Raw genomic sequence first — 20,388 nt, 5'->3', positions numbered from 1 at the left:
CTCAAATTTCCTTGTAAAGAAGGGGACCAAAGTCTACAAAAGTTTCTCCGCAGGAGTTATGGCAAATTAGAAAGAACACAAGAATTAGGGACACTCGATACTCCCGTTAAAAGGATATCGATGTACGAAGGGGGTGGACAGGAGTTAGGGGAGCTTTGTAGGTAAAATAGGAGTGAACGACGGAAGTGGAAAGAATATACAAGGGAAACGCTTTACACGTGCTTCTTCAAGGATTATACATACGAGGACGTCGTGGCGCGTTATGGAAATCTAAATGGCGTCCCATGTGTACAGGCATAATGTCGCCAAGCACGTCAATGGGGAAAATGGATGATGGTGGATAGCGGGGACAAAGAATGCGCTTCGCTTGAATTTTCTTTGCCTGAGGATGCGTTCCTTTTATAGCATCTATGAAGAATCCCACTTTCGTTTATTATCCCACTATGTTGAGTATTAGTCTGTTTAGTATTTGCAATTTGTATTAAAGGTGAGGTATATTTTCGAATCTTGAAGATCTTGAAAGCCTTGAAATTTTGCACAAGCGTGACACAGAAAATGGGACAGGTCACGTTTCGAGACGCGCGATGCGCGATTCAATGCCAAAAATTCAAGGTTCCGTAAAGTTTAACGAGCTTTGGACTTGATTCAATTTCCTGGAGGGTCCTTGACGAAGTATCCTAATTCCGTTTATATTAGGTGCGCAAGTTCCTTCGTGACCCTCGCGATTAAATCGTTGTAACGTTGTTTTAGGCTATGTACTAAGTAGTCACCTGTAGCATGAAGTAAATGAGGATGATCGCGATTATTTCTCGATTGTTTGTAAATCAACAATAAATTGTGCTGCAGTTTCTGGTTGGTACTTCAAGAGTTTTTCGAAATTTCGGACGGGATTGATTGACAGGTTGTTCGCGGTCATCAATTTTCGTTCTTCTCTGGCTGTGACGTGATTAATGCTCGCACTGCCGGTCATTCATCCATCATTTCGTCTGATAAATGTTGTTCACGTTCAGCTTGCTAATAAACTAATTCATTAAGAAATTGTTATTTAAAAATAGTTTTTCAAGACATCGAAACACAATGAACTCTATAAAATGTTCGAATGATACTGGCACGAGAATGATCCTTTTAGAGTTTAAGGGTTCAAAATTAGTATGAATAGCAATTTTACGAGAACTTCTATTTTATTTCAACGATGTTCACAAACTATGCACAGACAAAGTTCCGGAGTGATGAAATGAACGTGTCGCATACTAATGAAAATGAAGCGAGAAGTACGAGGGGGGGAAAAACAGTAAAATAGAGGAAAAAATACTGCGCAGCCTCTATCGCTTCTAATCATTCCACAGGACGTCGTAAATGTGTCGAGTCGATGCCGGAAGTAAGACCTACATCCACATAGCAATTTCCTAAATACATAGAATGGTGTTCCGAACCACGCGCGGGCGCGCGCGTGTGTATGCTGCAGCTTTGTTGAACGTCCTACTTCCATGAAAAGTTTCCTTTTTTCCCTAGCTCTCGCCCTCGTAGAATAACCAGGATCATTACAATGATTTCGAGGACCAAAACATCTAGGACTTACAGTCAGTGTTCGGTATAAATTTTATTTTAAATAATAAATATAATTAAATAATAACTGAACGTGTGATTTTAATTGCAAGATATGTTTTAATTGTAGATCTAATTCTAGATCTACAAAAAGTATTTTTAAAATTTTCAATATAGGCCCGCATAAAAAAGTTGTAAAATGCAACGATGAATTGCAATTTTTGAAAAGATTTCTTTTCACATCCTGTATTAAACTAATTGCTCTAGCTTCCCAAAAAAAGTTCAAATTCTTATAGTTCAATATTTAAAAAGTTATCGTCTTTTTTGTGGAGCGTCCGAATATTAATCCGGTTCACTGTAATAATATTTAGATAGTTTTGTGTACTGTGTGTGTGTGAAAAGTGCCACTAATACAATCGCAGAGAACCTCGACGCGACTAAGTTCCTAAGACACGTATTATTTCACTTAATCTGATGTTAATTTTAATTCCATGTAAATTCCGTCATTGTTTCACTGTTTATTGTTTAAATACTATCATCATTAGTCGTCTATCGACTTCAATACTAATCAGCTTATTGAATCGATGCAAAATATTTAATAAGAGGAAAAACCGTCCGGGCTAAAAATAAATCCGTACCAAGAACTGATTGCTTCTGTTCTAAAACTTGATCGAAGTGGCTTGATCACCTGCCGGTAATTACATCCCTTCGTCGAAGAGATTGTAATGGCCTCGTTGGAGGGATTAAAGGCTGAAGCAGCTTTCTCGCGTTCATAGAAATCGATCAGCTCCCTAACGTTATTATACATATATAATGCACACGGGGACAGGCGTTCCCGGTCAGTTTCCTCGTTGTAAGGTTAAAGACCTTAACACGATCCATAAGAATATCCTAATCGCTCAGAAACAATCTCTTTTCTTCAATCTTCCTCTACCTTACAAGCACTGCTAAATAGAAACACACAATTACACCGTAGAACTTCATCTTCAATTTCACGAGAACACTCGAGGAGGCAACAGAGGAGTTCATTTAATTTGCATAAAGTCAAAGTTTACTGTTTAATCATGGTTCAGTTTATTAGACTTGTGAAACACATTTATGACACTTGTAAAACAAATTTTGATTTTGATCAGTGAAGTGAAAAAAGTTACATGCGAAGTTTACTTTCACAGTGATTCCAGCGAGTTAAGAATCCGATGGAGAATCAGATTCTGTTAAGTTTGTACACCCTATAAATTCTCGAAGGTGGTAGACGCGCAACACGAAGTTCCATAGTCTAATTATGATAGTGTTGGAGCAAGCATGATGCCGAGCACTCGGCACCCAGGGAGCCACAATCCTTTGGTCTACAAGCTCGTTAAGCAGAACACAAACTTCCAAAAGTTCGATAAACAGCATAAATTGATTGTGTCCTATAAATCATGGGGCTTTCTCTTTAAACTGATTAGCGAAAGTAAATCTCGAATTTGAAGTTGGGAACTCGATGAACCTGTCTAGACGCCTGCGGGACGTGTTGGATCGTGAGAGAAACTATTAATCTTGAAAAGGATCCAAACTACGATCGAAACGTTGATTTTCTTTGATAATTAGCAAAATTGCTTCGTAATTAGTAATAAACGATCGAACCGTTGCGCCGAAAGCATTTAACATTTATTAGAAACTATTAATCTTCGTGCAACTGTAAAGCAAACGAATGTTCTAAATTTTTCAACGAAGATCAATCAAAATGCTTATTATTTTATCAATTTTTATCAATCTCTTTCATTTGTTCGCGTTCATCGGCTTCGGATCTTTCAGGCTCGATTTTAGGTCTTACCGAGTTCGGTATCTTACCTTTTGTTTCATCGATATTTTCTACCAAAATTTCCAGTTCCTACTTGCACGACTGTGGCTTATCGAGTCTTATATCACGGAGATCCTGTTGATAGGACTTTTCTAGCACAAGGTCACGACTCCTGCGAGTTAAAGTGTCTGCTTAGCAAACTTCTCCAGCTTGGAGTGTTGATTTATTGGGTTTCCCGGATCGGGGATTATATTTTTCAACCTTCCCCTGTCCAGCTACGAAGTTTATTCGGACCTCCACCTTAAAATAAAACGTGGACTTACAAAGGTTGCGTGGCGGGACCATCCGACGGGCCCTGAGCGTTGGCCTTCAGGCCCACAGCTGTGATTTGACCTAAATCCAACAACGTTGCCACCCCGATAACAATACACACCCCCACTCCTCAACAACTCACCCCGAGTGCATTGAGTGGAGTCTCCGCGTAAACATTAGTCTGACTACAATTCCCGCCGGAGGAAGAACTTATAATAAGCTCCTGATTTTTCCTTTCGGAAATATTAAAATTATGAATATGTTTTTCTGAGAAATTTTTTTAGTGAACTTCTCTATTGAAGTATTTAAGCAAAACTGGTACGAAATCTAAACAAATGCAATTTTGTTATTATTTTAAGGCAATGTACTTCCAGTGTTAAAAAATAGAACAATATGCTTAACTTGTAATAACGCGATTTTCGCTCTCATAAGTTGTTTAAAATGATTAGATGTTGAAATTCGGATGAAGTGAAGTGGTAATTGGGATGAACAATTAATTTCAGATACCAGCCGAGTGGAGGAGAGATCCAGACTGAACCTGAACGGGAGCCGTCAGCTCTCGAAAAGCGCCACGGAGCTCCGGAACAACGACAACGGTTCACCGTCACGACGCGGTGAACAGCCCGACTCCGGGGGCTCGCATCAGCACCGTCATCATCATCGTCACGCCACCTCGGTGGCGCAGCGGACGCACACTTTCTTCGCCACTTTGAAGAGCCGTTGGGCTCGCAGCCGCAGCAAAGAGCGGAAAAAATCGAAGGATGGCGGGAACCTGCACACCCAGGACGCGTCTTACAAGGGCGTCGAATCCGATTACGCCGCGGATTACTCCTCCGAGCACAGCAAAAGCTCATCGGCCACCCAGAGTCCGGCCAGGCACTGCCTCAATCATCCAGGTACATCCTCTTTCTCATTTATCCCTCGTTGAAAATTTCGAAACTCCTACGTCCCCATTAAAAAGATATTCCACATCCAACTTTACCGGCAATCTCATTTCTTCACTTTGGTTTTACTGTGTGTTGTTCAAACATTTACTTGTACGCAAACGGAATTTGTTGTCCAAACGGAACTTTATTGGGATCTGCAGGATCAGAAGAGAACAAGACAGTTCTTCTCATTTTTAAGAATTCATTTTTATCGGAATGCACCTTGCCGTTTAAACTTTTGTCTAATGTTTGATCTCTAAACGAGTTGAAATGTGTTTTATGATACCACTAAATCTTATTGAATTTGCATTAACTTTTACCTTTATGGTCTCAGATCGTTCCACAGCACGTGCATATATTTTCGTTTTGTTAAGCCACGTGATACATTAGAACATTTATCAAATGTAATAGCGTGCAGCGAGACGCAGTTTACAGTCGACACAAAAAAACAAGATCGTTTTTCTTCCGAATCTGCGTTACAGCAAACAGCAGCAATTTCGCTCGACCCAGTTCGGCGACATTCTTCCGAAGGTGTGTTTTCGTAACTGTTTAAAACTGGTTCACGCGCATTACCATTGATAAGGCGTTCCTCGGAGCAACGCGATCGCCTAACGACTGCCGCTTCCTTCCTCTGATGGGCTTATTTTCCTCTTTATTAATTAAACTCCAATTAGCACGCTCGACTAACAGGTTCACTGCCGAACTATCGCCCTCGAAAATCCTACAAACCTGGAGAATTAAAGCTTATCGTAAGGATTGCTTGTGGAACTCTTTTAGATCGTGCGAATAACAATAAAGTTCGGTTCGAGCGACTGTATCGTGAACAAAATTAATTTTTAAAGACAGACGATGATTTGTGTCAGCCACGTGTCAACCACGTGGCATGTCAACGTGTTAACGGTGAAATCGATCAAACCTGATAAAAAGTGTTTCAACTCCGTGGAGGTCGACGGTAACGAAGTTTCATGGACGGTAACTTTGAAATTTATTGCGTCGGGGGTCAGGTGTTTTCCCTGTAGAATAGACTGTTCTAATTATATTTTTACACGGTGGACGGAGTAATGAAAAATTATGCCTTCCCTAGGCCCCCCTTACACTGGACTCCTGTTTCCCTAGAGCTTTCTTTCTTAGCTCAGCCTACCCTAGACCCCTTCTCCTTCCATTCCCTTTTCTACATCCCCCATTCCCTAGATCCCACTCCTCTTCCATGCCTTCCTCTACATTCCCCATTCCCTAGGTCCTCCTCCTCTTCCATGCCTTCTTCTACGTCCCCCATTCCCTAAATCTCCTCCCTTTCCATTCCTTTCTCTATATTCCCCATTCCCTAGGTCCCCTGTTCCCTGAACAGCCCCTTTCCCTAGCCTAGATCAACCTTTCCTACCCTCAGAGCCCTAGATCTCTTTCCCTAGTTCCATTCCTCATTCCCTTCCCTAGATCTACCGTCCTTAGATCCACTTTTCCTATCCCTTTCCACTCCTTTCCTCTTCCTGACCTTTATAGGTAGCACAAGTATCGACCAGGCTACTCAGTTATCGACACGAGGGTCGGTCGACTGTATCAAACTATCGTATCGACTCGCGCCTCACTATTTCGTCTGTGCATCGTCAAAGTCGTTTCTCACAGAGCATCGCAATTTTTCTGTTTCCAGAGTCGCCTTTGGTGCGCGGAAGGCAGAATGTCGTGACGAAGCCGGAGGATAGTCCCGGAAAAAGCAGCGAGGCTCACGCGAAAGGATCCTTGAGCTTCCAGACGCAGAACGAGGAAGCTCCCGGATCGATCGGCCAGGATGATAACGCGTTCGTTCAGGAGGAAGCCACCCGAAGGAGGGAATTGGCGTTGAGGCAGCATGCGTTTTTCCAGCTTCGTTTGCACATCAGACGGGGGGCGAATCTCGTTGCTATGGATAGATGCGGTAAGCGAATATTTTTACCGTTCTCTCTCTCTCTCTCTCTCTCTCTCTCTCTCCTTTGCTTTCCAATGAGTCTACACCGTTAACGGCTTTTTTTACTCGCGCCCTCTCTCTTTCTTTCTTTATCTATTCCGTTCCGCTTGCCTCTGCGATCCGGGAATCTGAATCCGATGCGCGTTTCGCTTGATCGAAACTAATTCTCCGTTGATATACCGTACGCAGTCGACTTTCGTTCTGCACAATCACCTATTCGACTACAATCCTTCTGTAAAACGAACCTCGAAAACCCAACAATCGGGTGTCGGTTTTGATCGAATTCGCAAGTCAAAGTCGACTTTGCTTCGCGATATTCGTAACGCCGAGACAAGGGTGTATCACCACCGTAATTTTATGCTCGTTCTCTGTAAAGCTGTGCATTCGTTGACACTTTCTTTGCCCCATACTTGGTTGATATTTCGAGCCGCTTGAGCGGCTCTTCGGCCTAGTTTGAACTCGTAGAAAAAAATAATGCGAAAATCGCGTTTTGATATCCTGAAATAAAAGCCAAATAATTCAATAAAAAAATTGGAATAAAATCAAATATCAAAAGCATAATTAAATAGAGCGTAAAACAAGCATTAAAATGGCATATACCATAACTCATTAAAACACAAAGGAACTGCATTTCTTTCTTTACAGCCTAATAAAATATTCAGAAAAATGTGGAACGGTCAGAATTTTGAAACAACCAGATCCATTGTATCGCGAAGTGAACGAATGAAACGTCCGAAGTCGTTTCCTCGGCCGAAGCTGTTTTAATTTGATCGAGACGCGGAGGACCGAGCGGCTCGAGACAATGACACTCGCGATAATAATTTCCACTCCAATTATTCGCCGATTGTTCGCATCACGGATTTCGTGTTCCAGGCGCCAGCGATCCTTACGTGAAAGTGAAATGCTCCGGTCGATTGCTGCACAAGTCCCGAACGGTTCACCGCGACCTGAATCCAGTTTGGGACGAGAGCGTGACCTTGCCTATTGAAGACCCGTTCCAGGCGCTCACAATCAAGGTAAAATCCAAACGATTCAATATCGACACTTGTGCCGCCACATACTTGTCGCGTGCCACCACCGACACGCTTCTTTAACCGTGGCGATATAATTTATTTAACAAGCTCCGAGTCTTCCAGCGACACGGAGCCCTCGAGAGATCCTATCTCTGCTTTCATCCTCCTTCAACCCCTGCCGCTCCTCGCGTTAATGAATCATTAGCTCCGGAGTGTCTTAACGCATAAATGACCGCGTAATATTTCCTTGCAGCGTTGCTCTGCAACACTGGTAATTTTCTCGTCTAAAGATAGCCATTATTTACCTAACGGCCCTTGTCGCACGAGGAAACCAATTAACACTGAACTTACGCTGAAAGTGACTGGCTTCTTCTGCCTTGTAGACATGACTGGGATGTGAGTTTATTTAGATTTTGTGAATAAAGGAATTTGCTTAGGTTCAGTGCAACAGTAACTGGTAGATGAACGATTGTTATTGGATGATCGCAAAAGTTCGTGCCACAAAATGATTTATTTTCAGAGGCCTCGAGACCTTTTTTAACGATAGGTTTATCGGAATGTGAAATGACGGATTCTAATATTTTTTATTTTCGATTATATGAAATTGTAAAGATGCATCCAAGAGGAATTATTTAACAATTTCGATAGATACAGTCTTGTTATTTTGATGAAACAATGTAAAATGGTTACTTTTTTATCTGATCGGAAAATGTTGAGTACAGGTGTGAAGTAGAGTAAGTAGAGGATTATCGGGGAATCTCGCGAGCGTTCTGCTAAGTGTTAACCGGGAACTGCTTCGTCGGATGTTTTATTCGCTTCTTGCTCTTTCTTTCGACCAGCAACAGACGTTCGTCGTTTCGGCAGGTCTTCGACTATGACTGGGGTCTTCAGGATGACTTCATGGGCGCTGCTCAGCTGGAGCTGACGCAGCTCGAACTCGGCCAACCGCAGGATATCGTGTTGGAGCTGAAGGATCCGGCCAGGCCGAAACAGCATCTCGGCGACATCTACTTAACCGCGACCCTTTGGCCGAGGAACCAGCAGGAAAAAGAGCAAGTACGTTACTAACCCACCCTTCCACTGTACTGTGGCACTTCATGCAAACATCCACACACAAATTGAAACGAAAATATACACTGGAAGGTCCCGTGGATTTTGTGCAATCTCGTACCAGTTTTAATTGGGTGAAGTCATCCATCCAACGAACACGTTCACTGTCAAATTCAGTGGATTGTAGACAATCTCATCGTGTTTCTAATTTGATAAATCATCCATCCAACAAAAATGTTCACTGTCAAATTCGGTGGATTTTAGACCATCTCGTTTTGTTTTTAATTCGCTCAACTCGTCCAAGATAATTCGTAAGCTTCTAATTCGATAAATCATCCATCCAACAAAAATGTTCACTGTCAAATTCAGTGGATTTTGTACAATCTCGTCGAATTTTTAACTAGCTGAAGTCGTCCATTCAACTCACAAGACGTGTGACCCTTCCCAAAGCTATGAACTTTAAAATGGTGACCATTCAAGTGATTTTTCCATCGTGGCCACTTTGTAGTCACATGACCTTTGAATATCGTATCTTCCGAGCACCTGTGGCCCTTAGTATTATGACCTTTCGAATGTCTAAAACCCCAATAAATTGTCACCTTTCGAATGTCTAAAACCCATAGGATATGTGACCTTTTGAATTTCTATGGCTCCTATGTATCGTGATCCTTTTTGAAGTCTTGAATTTCAAAAATGGTAGCCTTCGAACCGAACACTTCTCGCATATAACAACGTGATAGGCTCGAAAAGAGGACGTGGTATTAAGAAATTCAGTGACTGGCGACGCCATCGAGGTTAGAGACAACGAATTCCATGTCCGTGGATGTAGGCAACATCACCATATTTGCATATCGTGGTGGCGATAGGGGCGTAGAACGCTGGTTTACCTAACGCTATCTTTTTAGACCATATAATCTGCGAGTAGAATTTTAATGAAGGTTTTCCATGCTGTAGGTAACACGTCGTCTGTTAACAATCTGCTTTGCGTTCCACATTATGCAAACGAATTGCGAAACGTTTATATTTTTACACAAGCACTCTTACGATTACATTTAAAACAATTTTTATCGTGGGCGACATTAAGAAATGATTAAACTTTAGTAAAGATTAAAAAGAGAATTATTTCATAGCTCTGTGCAACTATGTATAATACTTCTCTCGAATTCGGCGATTATCTTGGTTACTCATCCAAGATGGCGGAAGGTCGAAGCCTTCGGCTCAAGCTTGTCGACCTCGTAAACTTTCGTACAGTTTGATTACCCGTTATATTGGCCTCATCCGACTTCTGGTAACTATATTCTGCTTCCCAGATTCAAGATAAAGATGCAGGGAAGAAAGTTCGATACGCTTTCCACCTCTTGGAAGCTCGGGAACGTTGCCGGCACCGCCATCTTGGAAAAAGAGCCTGAAACTTGCTTCTGGAGTTTGTTCATTTCTTAACTCGCTAACAGACGAGTATTGATGCAACATTGTTAACGTATCGTGCGAAATTATTATAAATTGATTTATTTAGAGAAAAAATTCCTTCTGCTCCGAATGGCGATCATAAAGCGATGAGCCCGTGGAAAATTCGCAAAGCAAAGTCGGAGATAAGATCTGCGGACTCTTGTCTGACCGGAGATGCAACGCCGCGGCGTGCGATGATTGAATACATGATAATATCGGCGCAGAATAAAGCGCATAATCCGACTATTTCATTGCAGGGTGGATTGATCGTCGAAAATTAGCCTCGTATACTAAATTTGAGGTCGAGTGGCTGGAATCTTTTCAACCTGCCCTCGACGATGGTGCAAATAGCCTTCAGGCAAACATTAAATACCGCTCCCTGATCCGTCGCCGATGCCGCGGCTGCTTCCGCGTAATGAAATATCGAAAAACGATAAATCCCCTCTCCATAAACCCCTCGAGTATCAACAATTGACACATATTCGTAGCTACGAACCTGCCCGTGTACCGGTCCGATCGTGCATTTATCAAGGGATTGGTAACCTTTTAACCCTCGCATCGGTACCATTCGTTGTCCCCCTGCGATTCTTTCAATATTCCGATTACAGTCGAAAGATATCGATCATCCAATTTTGCCTGCCACTTTGGCCTGCCATTCTACTATAATGCTTATGACAGCTCCTCGAGCTGAGACCATTCGGAACCTTTACGGCAGAACCTTGTGTAAAATGAAATTTTGAGCTCTTGTGTAAAATGAACGTGAAATTTCGAGCTCTTTCAAAATCCGTAGTCAAAAGTAGGGGTTCCCATTTAAAAAAAATACGTACTGACCTCCAGATAACCTCGAAAATGGATCCGAAGGTCAAATACAAGGTCATGGACATATGTCCGCCATTAATCCCTGCAACTTTTATTGCAAATTGTTACCGAATATGCTTATCTGAGAAGTTAACACCCCTGGACGGGTGGCTTTGGACACCCTGTTATTTAAAATATTGTCATTAACAATTGTTCCTAACAGAAAATCCGTTGTTTCTTTCAAAACTTCGCCAATTTTGCAATTTTGCAAATTTTAATAGAAGAAGGATGTTATGGTGAGCGGTTTTGCAGAAACTAACGAATCCATTTTGATTTGTTTATAAGGTACATAAGTTTATAAGTTCATAAGGTTTCCCCCCTTAACACTAAGCCTACCACGGGGGGTCGAATGACCTATTTTAGATTTTTTGCAAGGCATTTCTATTAGAAAATTACTGTTACTTTTCAACCAATTAATATGTTTAAGGATCCTTCTTCCTAAAGAAAAAATTTCTTCTAAATTCCTTCTAGAGAAAAATTCATTTTTCTTAATAAACATATTTTGGAGAATTTAGAAGAGCGAATTATTAATACGCGACACAAGCATTTGTTCCAAGTATATTTTTCGGAAACATCGATTATAGTATTCACGGTGAAATAAATATCTGCACTCGTTTCGATCTGACCTCTCATCGACCGATTATTCCAATCGCTGCAGCCGATAACGAATTGAACCGCAGCGAACGCTTGAGATCATCGCTCACTGAACCTTCGAACTTAAAATTTCGAAAATTCTTCGAAGAATAAATCGGACAGGATGAACTAAATAAATTGGGACACCTGAGAAATTAGAAACAGGATTATAAGAAATAGTGATGTCGATGAATAAAATCGAGAAAAAACGAGTGTTCGTGTTTCTACAAGTTCGTCAGTTTGAAGGTAGTTTCGGGCGTGCAGGGCATGCCCTCAAATATGCAGAGAGTATATGTATTTCTGGCGGGTTGAAGAACGAGAAAACTGGGTTAGGAGTGAGGAGCAAACTCGTGTCCGTTACGATATTGACTTTGTTGTATTATTGTCGTGAAGATGGTTCTGAAGTTCGAAGGCTAGTAACTTTTCTCATTGTGACGGTGTCTCCTGCGGATGGTGTTTGATAACTCTTACCGAAATTCGTGAGGGTACTCGTTAAACATTTTTCACTGGTGTCTTTATGCCTCTGGAGAATGATATATACCACAGCAAGAATTTCTTCGAACTTGTATTTCTAATTTGTACACGTAGAAAGTGAAACTCCATTTTGTTCATTGACTAGGCAGTCTTCGACATCCAAATTTTCTCTGACAATTAAGGAGAATGTTTAATGATTTACGAAGCTGTTGCGAAGAATTTATTTAGTATGTTCACATCACATTTAAAATCAATTGTCCAATCTTTATAAAATTGAATTTTCATAAAACTTCACTCTGCAAAATTTGAATGAATTAAAAAAATTGGAATGTTATGGGTGAAAACTAGTACTTGGATTTCTATGAAATATTAACTAAAACCATTAAAAAAAATATCAGATCGAATATCCATAAAAATGTACTGTATAAAGTCCTTATTGGAATTTGTACAAAAATTTAATATGAATCAACCGATAGCAGTACTATCAACTTGATAGCAGCATGACAAATTTTATCGCGAGATCCACTCGGAAAATGATCTTAATCGGCTCCTTGCTTGTGACACGACACGATATAAACGTGCATCCCCTAATCCCTGGTGATAGTCCGTCATCGCCCGACTGAAGCTTGCAAACACGTTTAATGAACCCCGCTGATCGCGGAGGTGCTCGCCAGAGGTTTCTCAGTGTGTCGTGTTAATGTCATGATCAATATGAGATAAAATGTGTTGGAACTGGCACTCCCCATCCACGCCGGAAGTACCGACGGCCTCGCACGCATTCACTATATTTTTGTTCCTTTAATTATAGCATGAAAATTGGTGTATTCAGAGAAATTTTTCAATTTTTGAGGGTTTAAAAATATCTTGGGAACTGTGGGTGGAGGAATTTAATAATGTATGAATAATAAAACAGAATTTAATAATATAACTTCCAAATGATTGAGCAGAATTTAATAATGAAAATTCGGAATAATATCACAGAATTTAATAATACATAAATCGCAGATGATAGAACAGAATAAAATAACACATAAATCCTATATGATAGAACAGAATAAAATAATAGAACAGAATTTAGCAATGCAAATTCAGTATGAATAATAAAACAGCATTTAATGATATAAATTCCAAATGATCGAGCAGAATTTAACAATGAAAATTCTGAATAATATCACAGAATTTAATAATACATAAATTGTAGATGATAGAACAGAATAAAATAACATGAATCCTATATGATAGAACAGCATAAAATAATAGAACAGCATTTAGCAATGCAAATTGAGTATGAATAATAAAACAGCATTTAATGATATAAATTCCAAATGATCGAGCAGAATTTAACAATGAAAATTCTGAATAGTATCACAGAATTTAATAATACATAAATTGCAGATAATAGAACAGAGTAAAGTAACATATATTCTATATAATAGAACAGAATTTAGCAATGCGAATTTGTTGGGAAAAATGCGAATGAAATATGAAACAAGATAGAAATTACTCGCATAGCAATCGTGTGGCTGCTAATGACAAGACTGATCTTTATACAAAATAAAATGTTGCTTTTTAAATTCCCTTTTAGTGTATCTACGAATTTAGATAGCAACAACTTATTGTTTCTATAAATGCATAAAATCCGCAGTCTACTAATAGGAAACTGAACGTACCGTGAAGTAATTAAAGAAATTAGTTGAAAAATTGGTAAGTGAGTTTTTTCGCGTGAACTGTTCTTATCTTTCAAGGCTGAGGATAACGTATTATCTTGTGTGAGGTCGTTAAAAATCGTTCAACTAATTATCTCGGAAGTCCAGATGGTTATTCCGATTTTTATTTACTTTCTGCGACAAGTTCGAATCTCACGGTGCCTGGGAGACCACTGTATCTGTCACAGCGAACTGTCAGCGAGTGGATTCTTCAATCCAGAGCACTGTACGTCAGCGTTATGCGGGCACAGGCATAATAGACCGTAGACCGTAACCATAACCCGGGATACTATCACAATGTTTACCTCTCGCTGCGAATGGAGAGGGAACCACAGGCTTGATGGTCTCGTTTATCCATATCGTTAACCAGTCACCGGCGTTCGTCGAGCAAGCCCGGTCTCTCTTTTGTTTTCCTACTGATTTCTACTGCGTTTTTATCGGTGACGCGTGTTAATTGCCGCGGAATTGTTCGCGACAAGCTGGCGAGTCTACCTTCGGAACGGGAGTTGTTCGTTCAGTGTCGTTTTTTACACTTGCTGTTTCTCTGAAGCTCCAATTTTATCGAAAACTCAGTCAAAAGTGGAGTAAATTTTATCTTGACATTTTAGAAAACTATTTCATGTATTGTGTCTCGATTTTCTGGAAAATATTCTACCTTCGAAACGGCACCTGTTTCGAATTCAGTGTTCGGTCGACGTCGCTTTACGCTTCCCGTTTCTCTGAAGCTCCAATTTTATCAAAATCTCAGTCAAAAGTGGAGTAAATTTTATCTCGACATTTTAGAAAACTATTTCATGTATTGTGTCTCGATTTTCTGGAAAATATTCTACCTTGGAAACGGCACCTGTTTATTCAGTGTTCGGTCGATGTCGCTTTACGCTTGCCGTTTCTTTGAAGCTCCAGTTTTATCGAAATCTCAGTCAAAAGTAGAGTAAATTTAATCTTGATATTTTGGGGGATATTTTATTTATTGTCTAGATTTTCTAGAAAATATTCTACCTCCGAAACGGCATCTGTTGCGTCGCTCTGCTATTTCTCTGAAACAACTTTTACTTTTTCCCTAACTTCAGCGAACTGTGAGACGCAATTTATCGTGACACATTCAGAGAACATTGTTTATATCACATTATTTATATTCCGCCTTTGAAATAGGACCTGTTCGTTCAGTATCGCTATTCTCTGAAGAGACTGGAGCAGATTTTGTGTTGATAAATATTTGACATATCAGCGTCTTGATTTTTACAGAATATTCTACTTTCTAAATGGGATTTCTCCATTCACGAATGTTGTTTAACACGAATAAATAAATTCATATTTTACGGAACGTTGACGAAGGAATTCTGTTAACTGCACGAACACCATGGAACCTCATTAAACTGATTCAATTTCCTTTACACAGTAAATTACAGTCCCCACAAACAAGTTAGCTAGATTAATCACGTTCCCGCGTGGCTTCGTTTTATCTTGGAACGATTAATAGAGTAAATAAAAGCATCTTTCTTACTTCCTGTGTAATTTAGGTGATAGTACTGGTTTGAATATCCACGGTTTAGTCATTGAATTATATCTTTAACGTTAACATGCGGTAAAATATTTTCGCTGTTTCGACCAAATTATCGGGTTCTGTTATCGCGAATCTGGATTTATCGATTAACGCGTTTCGTGTATGACACAGGTTACACCAACACAGTGTTGAACGTTGAGGAAAGTGGACATTAAAGTAATAAAGTACTGGAAACTTTAAATTCAATATTAAATGAATCGTCTGCGAAACTTGTCGAGAAATTGCAAATTCATTGAAATTGAAATTTGTTCAGCGATACGAACCAATTTCATTTCAGCATTCCAAGCTTAATCGAATATATCGCATCTCCAAACAAAAGAATATTTAATAAAAAGGTAGTCTCGTTCAATAACTTTAAAAAATTAAATTTTCATGTCCATGATTTATTAATCACGTTTGAAAATTCATAGAAAAATAAACATTTAAAGGGAAAATTATCTCCTCGTTCTCGGAACGATTCGCCTCGTCGGCAAACATTATTTTGATAACAACAATAGAGGTGTAATAAGTGTAATTCGCATAGTTCCATTCGCTCACGTAACGGCAATTGTCTCCAGTGAGTACACTTGTCATCTGTGTCAACGATTGCGAATATCGAACACACAGCAACCGCCTAAACGAGTCGATTTGTCTTAAGCGTCCACAGTGGCGCACTTGAACTACAAGTAAATAATAATATTGTCCTCAGCCTCCCGCTGGATAAAATACGAACTCGTCGTACTGAATATTCGATATCTAGGAAACGAATAATTACGCAAATTAGAACCTCGTATGATTTAATAACAAGAAAAAGTATGCAACAATATTCACTCCGAGCATTAAAAATTTTAATGAGAACGTAAAAAGAGTGGTCTACCGGGTTTCTTTAAGAAACTGTCTGACCGTGTTCGTCACGAATCCATAAAAGATCGGCAACGTAAATGCAAAATTGTGTACCGTTGTGCAACTCGGTAATAACAGCCTCGCAGCTGCCAATGAGGAGGGATTGAAAGCATAAATAACACGCGATCCAGATCAGTCAAATGATCATCTCTAGATCGTAAACTTACGAGCACTCGCGTTTACGACACCGGGAATGCCCTATTGTTCGAGGATTTTCTTGCTTCCGCGTGACTTTCCGCGATGGTAAAATTCGTAGAATTTCTATGAACGAGAAGGAAAAATTCAGGAACGATTTTTCGTGAATTAATGGTAAAATTGCTTTGGTTGTATGCAAGCGAACGAGGATAAAATTCAGGAACAGGAAAGGCTTTAACGACACTCGAGGAGATTACTAAAGAAATAGGAAACCAGGACGCTTTGCGCGAGGAAATAAAAATAACGAATTAGGTCGTCAGTGAAAAATAAAGATGGGGACGTGCTGGAAATTGGAGAATCGCTTCACGGACACCTTAATGAATAGCGAATAATGTGTTTGAATAATGGAGTACAGGAAAGTCGGTTTTAATTCTTGGGAAGTGGAAATTTTTTAATTACGATCTCTAACGACTCTCTGAACCGGGTTAAATTTATTTAAAACACATTCTTTTTCAAACGGGACAATCTTACTACTAAGAAACGTTTACATTAAAAATCCGTACTAAAAAAAATTCGAGTTTCTTTCGATCACCTCGGAAAATACATAAATAGTTTCCTGACTCATAGCAAGATTTTTTGTTTCGTTCTCCGCGTATCAGAATCGCGGGGAAAAAGTCAAGGACGAGGAAAATAGGAAAACTGACCGAAGTCCGTCTCGAGACCACGTGTGCGATATCTAACGTTGCGATGACTCACCACTGTTAAGTGGCCGGTTAATTTGTGCATAACCGCGAACATGTGTCTATCGACGTGCTTGTAGGCGATTTCTTTCACGGTCTGGATCGGCGCCAAGACTGCGGCTAATTCCGCGATTTCCGTCCGCGAATTAAATGCGGCGAATAAACACGGAAAAATGAACAGGCGACATTCTTAAAAATGTTTACTATTCAGTGGTTGCAGTGTTTTACTTTGAGCATCGAATCAAGATAAATTACGAGACGAGAAGACGAGTAGAATTAAATTTTGCAATTCTTTTTAACACTTTACCTACACTGAGAAAAAAATCCTGTCGAAACAAAAAAAATATATGTTGATTCAATAAGATGTACTATTGAATAGTGTCAATATCATATGAACTTATTTTAATATTTAATACTATTGAATTTCAATAGCAAAACTCATTTCCGCCAATCATATAAGCGAATAGCTTGACATCAATGTTTTCAAAAAAAATAAGATATGGCCTCAAACCAATTTCAGTATAAATCAATTTGGCAAGAAAGTAATTTCGGTATTTTAAGGTGAAATAGAGCCCAAGTTTGTTATTCAAGCAATGAACTTTAACGAATAAGATATTTTCCCTTTTGTTCGATGATCTTTTGCCAAAACGAATAAATAAGAAAATATTTTAATTAAATTTTGATTAAAGTTCATCGCTTGAATAAAGAAATTCGGTTTTAGTTCACCTTAAAATACCGAAATTACTTTCTTGTCAACCCAATAAATAGTTTTGTACTGAAAAATGCTACTAATACAATCGCAGGGAACCTCGGAGAATAAAATCCTATTTAAAAACAATTTAATGAAAAATGCAGATAATACAGTTCCTAAAACAAGTATACGTTTTCCACTTAATCTGACGTTAATTTTAATTCAATGTAATTTCCATCATTGTTTCACAGCTTATTGTTTAAATACTATCATCATTAGTTGTCTATCGACTTCAATACAAATCAGCTTATCGGATCGATGCAGAATATTTAATAAAAGGTCCGAATATTAATTCGAGTAACTGTACAAGATGGATCCACGTATTTTAATTGATCTGTTACGGTGTGCTCTAGTTTGAACAGGAAGTGCGGCTGTTTATATTAAAAACAACCAGAAGTTAAGTATAAAAGAAAGTGTTACACGTCAGTGTACATGTGTGCAAGTGGAAAAAAGTGATTAAACAAACCACCCAACTCATTAAAAAATATTCAATAATACACAGAACAGTTGGTTGAATCAGAAACTGTAAAGATTCCGCAACTCTCGATACAAACTGGTTTCTGGTCAAAAAATAGTGACATCCATATATGCCCAACGTGACAAACAATTTATTCGGCCATTGTCTCCGTCGAAAAGAAACCACGCAGTGATGGAATCGCGTATCATCCTAACCGAGCGGGTCTCCAGTCTGTCCCGGAAGAAGCCACTTACGACTTGCGTAACATAGCGACCGAGGTGGGGAGCAGGTGTTGCTTGAAGCACAAGTCGACGATGAAAACACAGAGAGAGTGCCTTGATTTCAAGTTTCTGATCAACCGACAATGAGCAGTCCTCGAGAAGACATCAAACCACCGACGTCCAACGACTCGGTCGCACTGGACGAAAAAACCACAAACAATGGCGTCGAGAGCAACGATCCAGGAGCTAAAGAGTCATCGGAGAATCGTTCTATCGATCCACCTAAACCGATCGTGATGAGAATCGATCCTGAGCCCATGGAGATCCAAAAACCAGCTCGGCGTTTGTTCCACAAGCGCGGCAAGGTCGGTGACATAATCGCCAGCGAGCCTTCGGTCGATCTAGAAAATCATTCGAGATCCTCCCGATCGTTCAAAGTGATCGTCGCCGAGGAGAACACGGATAGCAAGTTGAAGAAATTCTGGGAGTTGCAGAGTGAGCGATTCAAGCACAAATTGGAAGACAACGCGTCAAAGAAACAATCCGAGGACGCCAGTAATCTGAAGACTGTCGAGGCGGACGCCATTTTCCGTAAGGCGATCAAGGACATGCGATTCGATCTGGAGGACCGTGGATCCTCGAGCTTGGACCTGGGGTCCTTTAGCAAGATCAGTGAGGAAAGCAGCGTCGAGGAGATTCAATCGAGTATTGCGGTGGCGAGATCAAAGGCGATCACGAAAGTAGAGGACTGTGATCTGACCGATAACGTAGTGATCGATCGAGATAGCTCGAAGAAGTTGTTGGAAGAGGACAGTGCACAGAATGAGAAAATAAAAGAGGAGGAAGGCGGCGATTGCAGAAGCACTTTGTCCGCGGACTCGAAAGAGGAGGAGGTTCAGAGAGAAAAGATGATGATTGATCGATCGAAGGACTCGGACCTGTCTGCCAGGAGGTGGAGCTCCTTGGAGAACCTTCCTGCGAAGGATCTCGAAGAATCAAAGAGTTTGAAAACGGAGGTTCCAGAGAAGCCTAAGTTCAAAGAGAAGATCGGAACTCTGAAGTCCTCTCTGGAGCGGAAGATGGGTTCCGTGGAGAGGATGCTGGAGGATCACGTCGAGAGAATCCTTGAAGAGAACGTGGAGAAGCATCCCTGGCTTTTGCCCATCGAGTCCTGGATCGCCGAGCATTGCAAACACGACAGCCTTCCGAAACTTCCGGATCGACGGATCGCTGGGCAGAAGGTGCCGGAGAAGACTGAAAGATCCAAGATCGAGCCGAGCTACGACATCAAGTTCACGGCGGCTGAAAGTGAGCACGAGGAGCCGAAGATCGACAGCAGAATGGAGAACTTGAGGAAAGGGAGGACAACGACTTCTGTCAAGGCAGGGTTCGATGCTGTCCACCTAATTTCGAAGCTGAAGAGATCGGAGAGCGCGTCGCAGAAAGAGGAGAACAATACGGCGAAGGAGAATGGCGTTGTTGAGATGAGGGACGCCAGGCATCACGATCTGTTCGACAAGTTCAAGGACAACGTTAGGGAGAAGATGGAGGATATTCATAGGGTAGAGAGATTTACCATAAATGTTTATGGATCGTTTTCGTCTTTTATGGAATCCACTACTAGTCGGATGCGGGGATGATTTGTATTCGCCGGCGGCACAAATTGATAGGTTGTTTATCTACAATGATCCAATTGCTACCATAGTATAAAAAAATTTTTAACTGTTCACTGCTTAGCAATGTCATTTTCATATCAAAAGATCCGCAGTATTTTCTGATCGACAGTACTATTAAAATTCTTGAGGAAGCTCGGAATCAATTGAACGAATTGGAGTCGTCCGAGCAAGAAGATCTCGCAAAAATTGCTTTGGAGGTCGCTCATCCGCGATGATACATATCTTCGCCATGAAAAGACAGTTTGAGATCAGTCAGTTCCAGTCCCCTGGAACG

General features: G+C 40.4%; 1 protein-coding gene across 7 annotated transcripts in view; it reads left to right on the top strand.

The window, feature by feature from the left end:
* Mctp (multiple C2 domain and transmembrane region protein) overlaps positions 1–20,388 on the top strand; it is a 78,473-nt gene that overhangs the window by 37,917 nt on the left and 20,168 nt on the right. For 3 of the 7 annotated variants that reach the window (XM_076430714.1, XM_076430716.1, XM_076430715.1), the window contains 4 exons: positions 4,144–4,536; positions 6,215–6,478; positions 7,382–7,524; positions 8,386–8,577. In XM_076430714.1, coding sequence (XP_076286829.1) covers positions 4,144–4,536; positions 6,215–6,478; positions 7,382–7,524; positions 8,386–8,577 — 992 coding nt within the window. Of the gene's footprint in view, positions 1–4,143; positions 4,537–6,214; positions 6,479–7,381; positions 7,525–8,385; positions 8,578–8,605; positions 14,268–14,473; positions 20,001–20,388 lie in introns of those variants that run through there. The other 4 variants (XM_076430710.1, XM_076430709.1, XM_076430713.1 and 1 more) reach the window with 4 other exon arrangements.

This window comes from Lasioglossum baleicum, chromosome 9 (genome assembly GCF_051020765.1).
Source record: "Lasioglossum baleicum chromosome 9, iyLasBale1, whole genome shotgun sequence".
Lineage (NCBI taxonomy): Eukaryota > Metazoa > Arthropoda > Insecta > Hymenoptera > Halictidae > Lasioglossum > Lasioglossum baleicum.
This window is presented reverse-complemented; position numbering and strand designations above follow the sequence as displayed.